The sequence below is a fragment of the Crassostrea angulata genome, chromosome 7 (genome assembly GCF_025612915.1).
Source record: "Crassostrea angulata isolate pt1a10 chromosome 7, ASM2561291v2, whole genome shotgun sequence".
Taxonomy (NCBI): Eukaryota; Metazoa; Mollusca; class Bivalvia; order Ostreida; family Ostreidae; genus Magallana; species Magallana angulata.
Window position 1 is genome coordinate 25103766 of NC_069117.1, and position 11491 is coordinate 25115256.

Below are 11491 nucleotides of genomic sequence, written 5' to 3' on the forward strand. Positions count from 1 at the left end.
TGCAAATTGAATGAGTGTATACTAAATTTACTGCATCAGAAATACCTTATTCTTAATTTTTTTCCCCATGTATTGAAATATTTATCCTCTCTTAACACTATTTCTTGCATCAAACAAGTTTAAATATCGCCAGTGTATTCGCCATTACGTAAGCAGCCACCTGTTGACTCGGCGCGTGGTCAATGTTTGTTTAACAATTTCCGGTGTCAGAAGCATGCACCTCTCTGGTGTCGGACTTCACAGGGTGTTTTCAAGTGCATGTAGATAAGCAATTATTCTGATTTTATTAAACTTAATTACTTTGTGTCCATTTATGCAGTTAAACGTTATTGCTTTACATAGACACTGGTAAAATTACATCGATCATTTGTACGACTTGATAATGACGATATACGACATACGAACGTTTCTTCACAATGTTTATTTAAACAACAATCATAGGGTTTGACTATAATTAATCAATTAAATAATTTCTGGTTTATGTCTGCAAACATTATCACTTTTAAGCACTAAGCTCGGTTGCCGTTCTTCTCTACGTATGATGATCTTCTACTTCTCCGATGTTGTAAGAAACTCTTTACGAAGTGTCAAATGATATTTGATACCGCCCATGTAAATCGTACCGTCCTTTTTAATTAAAAGTGTAAGAACTTTGACTCTAATTTCGCTTAGGCCATGTTCCGATCACGAAATTACAGTAATTACGCTTGGGTTAAAAAATCATCATTAAACATCGATAGTTATTTGGGAAAATGGCGGCCGTCGATTTTCATCGTCTGTGCTATGTTCCGATCTCAAAATGAAAGAAATTGCGCATGGATTATAAAATTAACATGAAACATCGATAGTTTGGGGGAAAATGGCGGCCGTTGTTTTTACCATTTTTTGGGTGCGTGTTATACATAGGACCTGCTGTTTTTTCGCCATTTTTTGGTCAACTTTGGGGGTGCGTATTATACACGAGTGCGTATTATACACGAGACATTACGGTAAAAAAAAAAAAAACAAGCTGTTAAGGAGACAAGATGGTCAAAGCTACATATTACTCCTCAATTAAAGTGAAAGTCAATGTATTTCCTCTATATTCTGATGTGTATAGAATGGAAATGGAACCAATTATTAGTGATGATTGTGTGGATCTAGAAAATTTTTCCCCCTGGAGGGAGGGGAAGGGGTTGTCCAAAGAATTAACTGATGTGGATAATTGTTTTGGACCTCCTTTCACCTCCCTCTAAATCCAAGTCTGATATCTATTGTGACAAGATATTAACTGAGATACCTAAAGTAAATTTAATAAGCTACATGTATATGGTCAAAGTCTGTACCCATTGTTTACAACCAGACTCCTTAAGAAAAGAGAAAATGAACGTTGCTTGAACTGTTTATACACACAAAGTTCTTATGCTTGTCTGCAAAACCAACTAGAAACTAGTACTTGTACATGTAGCATTTGTCCACTTAATGGAAAAACAATTTTTGAAAAAATTTAAGGCAATTAATTAGATTCAGGATTTCCGTTTCCATTTGAGCTTTAGTTTTTCTTTCATTTTCCTGTTACTTGGGTGATTGTAACCAAGGAACACAACACCATGAAGCAGTAAAGGAATATGGGTCTCTGAAATGATTGAAGGATACAGTCAAGGTTAGATGCAAAAGTCATCAACAAACATTTTATCTCAACCTTGTAAACAAAATTTTGATGATTTTTTGTATTGAAAATGAAATAAAAAATATGTGTATAAAAGGTTCAAATTGTTCTACATCTATATTCCCAAAAATGATCGATGAAAAATAACCTCATAATTTTATTATTATTATTTAATAGTACAAAACATTAATGTGACCAATATAATTTTCAAAAATTTCAAACTTAAGATTCTTAAATGAATTCCTTTCATTGAAATTTTATTCCTTTCAACTTTGACATATAGTCAACCACACAGAAGCTGCATCACTTATAATTTACTTCAATGACTACCTCTCTCATTAAAATCACAAGTGGTAATGTCTAATCTCTACCTACCACAATCGGAATATACAAGGGTCAGTAAAAACAATTTGCAGAAACTTTTCTGGAGTTACAGTCTGCTAAAAGCTTCTGTGTAGTTCACAATAAACATAATAGTTTTTGTAACTTGATTTCATAATATAATATTTTGAAAAACTGAATGTATATACATACCATTAATAAACTTAGAAAATTCATTCCATCTGTTCAAAAAGTTCAACTGTTCACTTCTAGTCATCAGAGTTGGATTTACTCCATGTTTAAAGCAAACCTAAATGGAGATAAAAGAAAGATGTGAAAATTAACATCATATGCAGGTACATGTACTTGATACAATGCAAGACCTGTTAAATATGGATTATTTTTCAGAGTATTGTCATGTACGGTTATCTCTCACCCATTTCAGTTCGGAGTCGGTTAATGCTGATGGTGCACTTGTGGCCATTGCTTTGTTGATGAGGAACTGGATTTGAGAATCTTTTGTCATGTTCTTGATCCTAAGTTCATTACAGTGTGCTAGATGCATCTAAAAGATTCACTGACAGTGTATGCACTATGCAACAATAAAGCAGTAAAACAACCTTATGGTTTTTTTTTATCATAACCTAGGCAGAAAAACCTAAACAATCATTAATAACTAAGGTGTTATGCCAGTTAATATACAAAATAAAGGTAGTGGTTATTATTATTGTTTATATAACTTCACAAACAAATTATTTCTATAAGCCTAGGTCAAAGAGTAGATTTTAGTTTCTATTAATTTTTACAACATAGAAAATCCAGTCCAGCTATCAAATTTTATTCATAGGGATCATTTTCAAAATCAAGTATATTTCCACTAATTTGTAAAAACTATGCAGTAATATTTGAAATGCTTTGGAGGATAGAAATAGGTATGTAAACTTATATAAAATGGGTAAAAATATTCAATGCCCCAACATTTCAGAGTAGAGTTTAAAAAATTATTGCTCACAGAATAATATTTCAATGGTCTAGCATTAATGTTTATTGAAGCATTAAAAATAAAAGTTTTAAAGAAATGTTTGAAAGTTACATGTATATATATAAATACACAAAAGAATTTACATACTCTGTATCTATATGGTATATTGTGCATACTATATCGTCTGTCTTCAAACATTTCTGCAATGCTAATAACTTCATTTGGGCGAATGCTAGTTCCATCATTCATCTGTACAATATTAAGAAAAACAGAGTTCATGGATATATGTATTACTTGAAAAAAAAAGGTAACAAGTTGCATACATTGCATACCTTTAAATTTTTCAAAACCATCTATTTTTAAAAATTCAAATTGAACATAAAAAGGTTAAAATATAAAATTGCTATTCTCAAGGCATGTTCATGTATTGATGATAAATAAAGGAAAGGAATATCAAAATTTGTTGCAGGAAAATTGAGTTCCTACTAGGGGAATCTTCTTTAGAATTCAAAGTTTAACTTCATTTTTATATAATCACTAACCTTATTTATGATTTCCTCCGCAGCTTTCCTGGCACGTGTATGGGTAGGCAATTTTTCAACTTTTAAAGCAAAATCGTCCAACACTCGCTCACAGTAAATCAACTTGTGTTCCAGTTTATCTAGCTCCACACTCGTTCGCTGGGCCTCGGACATAAAGTGAGAAGTCAGGAAAATACCAGGCCAATTAAATCTAAACAAATTTCAAAAAAAACAATAGGAACTTGTATGGTGAATATTATCATATCAGTAATACATCATCTCCTGTCTGCTTTATTCCAGGATTATTGGAAGTAAAAAGGACTGCAGCAAAACTAAAGTTTTAATCCAATCTAATTGGTTTGAGTTTTGTCCCAGAGTGGTAGTTTCTGAGAAATTGACTGGAAGCAAGTTAAAAATAAAATCCTAAACATAGGTAATCACAGATTACAAAGCTCACCGAGACGAGACATCACCCTTATGAGACTTCACCTTTATGAGACCACCTTTATCATATTAAATGAAAATCATACTTTATGATCTTGGATATTCATGGATTCTGTTTTGACACAATATCGTATATCATCTGTTAAAAAATTGTATGATAATCATATGTTCATATGTTAATCATTACAATAATATAAAATTAAGTATTGCATCCTATCATATTTACAACATATATCATATAATACAATAACATACCATAATAAACAATGATGAGATATGATATTGTAACCTATGATATGACATTGTTTTGTTATACGTTATTGTATTTGATTACATAATACAATATCATAATATATAAAACAATATAGTATTATATTACAATATCATATTACATAATACATCATAACATTGAAACATATGATATTATATTGTATAATATAGTATGATATTGTATGCCATACTGTATCATTTTTTATACATAATATGATATTGTATCATATGATACAATATAATTTGATACAACATTGTATCATATCAAATGATACAATATTATGTAATAAAGTAAAATATTATATCATACAATATTATATTATACATATTGTATCATATGATACAATAATATATTTTACAATATCATACAATACAATTTCATGTGATAATATATCATATTATAAACCAATATCATATTATACAATATCGTATGATACGATATTATATAATATTATAGTATCATATTATACAATTTCATGTGATATAATTCTATATAACAGAAACTAATATCATATTATACAATATCGTATGGTACAATATTATAGAATATACAATATTGTATCATAGGATACAATATTATATTTTGCAATATCTTATGTAATAGTATCATGTGATAAAATAATAAATAAATAATACAATATAATATTATACAATATTGTATCATAATATACAATATTATATATAACGATATCATGATACAATATCATAACATAAAATATCAAAAAATTGATACAATATCATATCGTATCATATAACTTTTTATAATATTACATAAGATATTATATTGTATCATATTAAACGATATTGTTTCATACCATACAATACTATATCATAGGAATCATGTTATATCATTTATCAAAAAACACATCTATCTATTGGGCAAGTTTGAGTGAGGTAGGAGATTTCTTTAGCATCCTTGATAATTGAGATCAGGCTCTGCATCTGAAGCAACCTCTGCATTTCATATATAATATAGTTAAATCAACTATGCAAGCTATCATCTATAAAACATGTGACCTGTTCCAAAAACCTCATCCAGCATCCGAAACATATGGCTTAGATTCAGCATTCAAGCCTGTCAGGTGCATCAGTATACATAAGACGCATCTCCATGCAAGTTTGGTGAAGTTCAGACTAGTAATAACTAAGATATCATCATCAGAGGGCACTAGCAATTAAAACCTTAATCTGCTCCAGCATCTGCAACCTTTGTCTCAGATTCAACATCCATGCCTGTCAGGTGCATCTGTATCATAAGACACACCATCCATTCAAGTTTGGTGAAGTTAGGACCTGTAATAACTAAGATATATTTTTTAGCATCCTTGATAATGGAGATCAAGCTCTGCATCTGAAGCTTCCTCTGTGATTCATTCATATTACAGTTTAATCAACTATGCAAGTTTGAAAAAGTACCATTATCTATTAAACATGTGACCTATTCCAAAAAACTTAACCATATCCAGCATCTGAAACCTATGGCTCAGACTCAGCATTCAAGCCTGTCAGGTGCATCAGTATCATAAGACGCACCATCCATGGAAGTCTGGTGAAGTTAGGACAAGTAATAACTAAGATATAATCATCAGAGGGCACCTGTTTCAAAAACTTTAACCACCTCTAAAAACCTTAACCTCCTCCAGCATCCGAAACCTATGGCTCAGATTCAGCATTCAAGCCTGTCTGGTGCATCAGTATCATAATACGCACCATCCATGGAAGTCTGGTGAAGTTAGAACAAGTAGTAACTAAGATATAATCATCAGAGGGCATCTGCAACAAAAACTTTTACCAGCTCTAAAAACCTTAACCTCCTTCAGCATCTGCAGCTTATAGCCCAGATTCAGCACCCAAGCCTGCCTGGTGCATCAGTATCATAAGACACACCATCAATACAAGTTTGGTGAAGTATGAACCAGCAGTAACTTAGATATTGCTATCAAAGGGCACCTGCAACAAAAACTTTAACCTGCTCCAAAAACCTTAACCTCCTCCAGCATCCGAAACCTATAGCTCAGATTTAGCACTCAAGCATGTCTGGTGCATCAGTATCATAAGACACACCATCCATGCAAGTTTGGTGAAGTACGGACCTGCAGTAACTTAGATATTGCTATCAAAGGGCACCTGCAACAAAAACTTTAACCTGGTCCAACAACCTTAACCTCCTCCAGCATCTGAAATTTAGGACTCAGATTCAGCATCCAAGTCTTTCAAGTCCATAAGTAGGTCCAGATGCATCATCCATGCAAGTTTGGTGAAGATAGGACAAGTAATAGCTTAGATACAGGACCTGCAACAAAAACTTTAACCAGGTCCGGACGCCGACGCCGACGCCGAGGGTATAGCATAAGCTCCCCCTGACTTCGTCTCGGTGAGCTAAAAATCATTTGTTTACCACGGCCATCAAAATACATTAAATATTAAAAATGTAAACAAATCATAAAACAACATATAGAGAAGAGCATCTTTTTGCTTGGTTGACGGCATGGCGTGATAGTTTCAACTGCAGATATTCAGCAAAATTTGTTGAAAATAGCTCGTTTGATGCGTAAAAACGATATTATATTGTGGAATAAACATAAATGTCTCGAAGTATAAGCTATATTTGGGCTCGGGTTGAAAACGTGAAGAGGGTTCAGCAAGCCTAGCCCTCTAAACCCGATTTGTATTTTATATTAATGACCCTTAATATGTGATGTTATATATTTATTTATTATTTAAATATGTCTGAATGTTTTAATAATACTATAAAGATCACCATTTCAGCTTTTGTCAAATAAAAAATAGCCATTATCCCACAAATCTGGGAAATTGGGCACACAAAAAACAACTTTGATAAGACCCCTGGAACAAACCAGGAGGTAAAAGGGTTTTTTATTTGACCATTTGATGCCTTTTAGCAATAACTTTCATATGTAGAACAGAAAAAGAAATCCCTAGGGCAGACATTTTAAAAAAATGTGCAAAATGTGCAAAATTGATACATTTCAAGCAAAATCCCATAGAGTCCTATGTTAAAAATTAACAAACTTTGAGATGACCCCTTAAACAAACAGCGTGGTAAATGTCTTATTTTTTTATCTAAAAATAATAATTATATCAGTAGAAATTCATGTAAAAAAAATTCATTCAAAAATCTAGGGCAGAACAAATTAGACCCGACCTTGTTAACAGTTTAGTAAAATATTGTGTAAATTATCAACTTACAAAAGAGGTAAAAACATCACACTGAATGGCAACATAGTGATGAATACTATTGGAACTGCTTTGATCTTCTGTTGTGATATCTGTAAATGAAGTTAACAAAACTGCAATTTGAAAACTAGAGTAATAAATTTTTTACTGTTTCTTAAGCTGCAGAACTGTAGCATTGTGCAATCGTTACGAGTATTGAATAAAAGGTTTTCTGTAATAATGTGGTTAGCAGGTCTGTCATCTCCAAATTTTCTCTAAAGCTTCACAATATTATTATAATCATCAGTTACAGTGATGGTTCCTGACCTCTAGGTAAGCCATGAGTTGTGTTTTACTGTATGAACTCAGTCTTTTACCAGTTTTCATTTCTCCAACCATTCTGGCCCATATAAATGCATCTCTTTTAAGACCCAGTGCACCTACAAATATTTAATATCACAATATACTCATTAAATAGTGAACCATTTAATTGTAAGTATATTATTGAATCATCAGCAGAGACATAGGAGAAACTGATAGCAAACTCAGCTAGGAAAGAACAATCAACATTTTATCTGCTTGAATTTAAAAACCAGTCTGAGAGTAAACCTGCAAAACACTATTGAACCAAAAAAAAATGATTTCAGTTGACACTTTTACAAAACTTCATAAAAGATTCTGAGTAGACAAACACAAAGACACACAATTTTGAAAATGACTTTGTTTATAAATGTTTATATGACAATATTTGCATATCCATTGTTCTTTCCCACTGTAAGTCCATACGCAGGAACTTCAATTTTTTTTCTATAATCGCAATTGCTCTGTCTGCATACTATGACGTCATAAAGGTGTGACGTCGTATACTTTTCCATGACGTTATAGATTTAAAGCACTATACGATACATCATGTTTTTATCTCCAACTCCATAAAATTGATGTATTTAATTCAAACATGTCTTATAATAACATTTTAAAGGAATTTCTGTTATAACATATCATTGATTCTGTTAACAAATCTATGTGAATTAAAAAGATACATTACAGTCTGAATGTTTATTTTTGATGCAATAGCTAAATGTCAAGGTCTTCGCTAAGACAAGGTATTTGCAAGTGGTAAAATGCAAACATAAGTAATAAACAACAATTATTTAGTGAACATGGCGTTATGAATAGCAACTGCTCTGCTGGCATATTTTCCATGATGCGCATCATGGAATATGCCAACAGAGCAATTGCTATTCATAACGCCATGTTCACTAAATAACGTTGTTTATTTCTTAAATGAACACACCCAGCCACTGTGACCATGTGACATTACAGAAACCATCATACACCCAGTCAGACCACTAACAGTAAAAACTGAAAACAGAACTTCAAGTCATGGATGCTCAGGTTCTATTCTCTCTGAGAAATTGAAACAGGGTATGCCTTCATAATCTCAAGAGAATAACTCTAGGGGCACAATTCAATCTATAATTAAGTTTTACAAATGTGTATATTTTTATAATAATGAAACTATATCCCTTGTAATTTTAAAGTTACTGTTGTGTCCATAGCCGTTTACAGGCAGTTAATAATGATCACAGCCTCATATGATGCTTTGTAAATATAATGTATACAGGCAAATATTCGCACCGTTCTATTTTTTCCACTTTTGCCCTTGTTGTCAAAGTGAGAATTCCATTGTCTCGAACTATCTCTTTAAACACAACTTTTGCAGGTGAAGAAAGGTGAAAATAAGCCTGTATACAGTATCATGTTACAAAACGTTAGCTACGTACCATTTAGTATCTGCATCTGGTAACCGTAGAGTGTGGGGAAACGCTTTTCTAGAAACTTCAAGTAAATAGTTTTCCCTCTGTGAAACACATTCTTTACACTTTCAACAAATGAATTGTATCTCCTAATGCAAACTGCATTCTGTCTATTCTGGTCATTTTGATGAGGAATATACAGAACATTAGTGCTGTAATGGAAAAAAAAATACAAATTTAATATTCAACATGAAGGCTGGTAATGAATGAAAGATTTCTACCTTCCATAGCACTCACTCTTTTGAATTTGAGCATAAAGAATCTGGGGGAATAAGCTGTTGCAAATGCCCAAAACCCTCTCATATGTCTTATAAGAAGTAATAAACATACGAGTTTACTGGGCATTTAAACGGTGGACAGAATTGTCCAAATGAAAATGTCCAAAAATGCGAGAAAGGGGCAATCGACATTTGAAAGTTGTTACTGCGCTTAAATTTTGTAGTATTTACATATACTTTAAACTGGCAAATTTGAAATGACATTCACACACTCATTTAAAGAGTTAAAATACAAAAATGTTGATTACTTTCTAATATAGTAAATTTACCTCAGTCATTGTATACAACCCCTAACGCAGGGGAGTCGACAAAGAGTATGGGGGAGTCGATTTTTCCACTTTGGAAACAGAAAGAATTTAGTTAACTCCTTTTGTAAGTATTCAAAACAAGTATTTTCAACAAAAATATACAGTGGCGTCAGAAACAAATTGAAAGGGGGGGGGGGGGAAGGCTAGACTTTTTAAAAATTTTGACAAGCAAAAAAAAGGTCTTTGCCATACCTGTCAACATTCCAAATATTTTTGGGGGGAGAAAACACGCGACGACCTTTTTTCATAGTAAAAAATCATCGCGCATTCTTTTAGTTCATACTGATAACTAAGAAATAACAAATCATACACTTTAATGTTCTTTATTGTAATTGTAAGCTGCTGATTTAGTCAGTTTTAGAGTGTCCTTAGAAGGTTTCACTTGATGCCATTCCTCTTAACAGTTTATTTTAGCACATAGAAGACAACATAGTGTCTGATTGTCCATGGAAGCTCTTTGTTCTGTCTGTATTTTTCTCACAAGGGAGAACACCCTCTCACAATCTGCATTGCTATTTGGGATACAGCACATAGACTGAGCAATTTTACTAAGAATTGGAATCTTTATATTTTTCATACATAGTCTGCAGAAAGCATGATCTTCGCCTTTCACACTTTTTGTTAACCAACCTTGGAATTCTGCTTCCTTTTTCCAAGAATTTAGGTACTTGCAGACATACCTTTTCTTTTTTGGCTTTGGTGGTGTATTTTCCATGCTTAAAAACTTCATACGTGATTAAAAAAGGAATGCCATATTTCCAATACTTATTTCCATTTATAAGCCGTTTATTAGTATATTGTCATATTTTGCTGCAGAGTGTCAATTCGACACTAGCTAGTATCCCGTTGTCATTTTTCTAATGTGTATTTCTAAAATTTCCACATCTGGCCAGCCTGTCTCTGTTAATAAACTCTGCTAATGAGAATCGGAAGCAATTACAATCCCAGTAATAACTGGTAGCACAGTTGACACCTTGTTGATTACCTGTTATTTTTTAAGTTAAGTTTGCTATGTATAAATTTGCAAAAAGTGTATCAATTCCTAGCTTACAATTGCTAAAATCCTGCAATTTATAGTGCACAAAAAATTGTGCAAAATTGGGGCTGATATATAACTTTCTTTTTACACAAATGATGGGCACGTGGAAATTACTATTTATTAACACTAAATTTATCAGAAAAAATACTACTGATGTCATTGCTAAGCTTACCTCAGACCTTCTCATAAACACGCTAACCAACCTTGGAAAGTGAAGTATGTTAAATTATGAGCAGAAATAGAATCACTAATGACGACATCTGTATAGTAAAAGTTTATGAGGATTTTTTTTCTTAGAATTGAAAAATTGTACATGATGTTTGGAAATACATTCATTTCGTCCAAAACTACCTTCCTTAGATATGCAGCCAGAATTTGAGGAAGAAAAACACAAAATTTCCGTAACTCTATCATTTGTGCTGTAAAATTAGGATTTACTTCATGATCCCGAATTTCCTCGTAACTGACGTAAGTCAATTACAAAATCCTACATCCTTACCTTTTTGGCTGTATAGAGAGAATTAATGGTCTTGACAATAGGTTCCTCGACAGCATATTTGGTATCTTGTATGTTACGGTTCCTTCACATAACTCCGCTGATTTAACTTCCCGTGACCACCGGCTGCAAGTTGTTTTCTGTCAACATGCGTTATTTGACTACCGAGCCCGATTTAATTTTTCGGGAG

General features: G+C 32.5%; 1 protein-coding gene across 1 annotated transcript; it reads right to left on the reverse strand.

Moving 5' to 3' along the window:
- Window positions 1-364: 364 nt before the first annotated feature.
- Window positions 365-11482, reverse strand: LOC128191915 (uncharacterized). Its single transcript, XM_052864287.1, has 9 exons — window positions 11305-11482; window positions 9148-9332; window positions 7691-7803; window positions 7397-7476; window positions 3494-3683; window positions 3099-3200; window positions 2406-2534; window positions 2183-2279; window positions 365-1615 (listed from the first exon to the last, which is right to left on the reverse strand). The coding sequence occupies exons 1-9, from the start codon at window positions 11358-11360 to the stop codon at window positions 1506-1508; spliced, it is 1062 nt and encodes a 353-aa protein (XP_052720247.1). The 5' UTR covers window positions 11361-11482; the 3' UTR covers window positions 365-1505.
- Window positions 11483-11491: the final 9 nt, after the last annotated feature.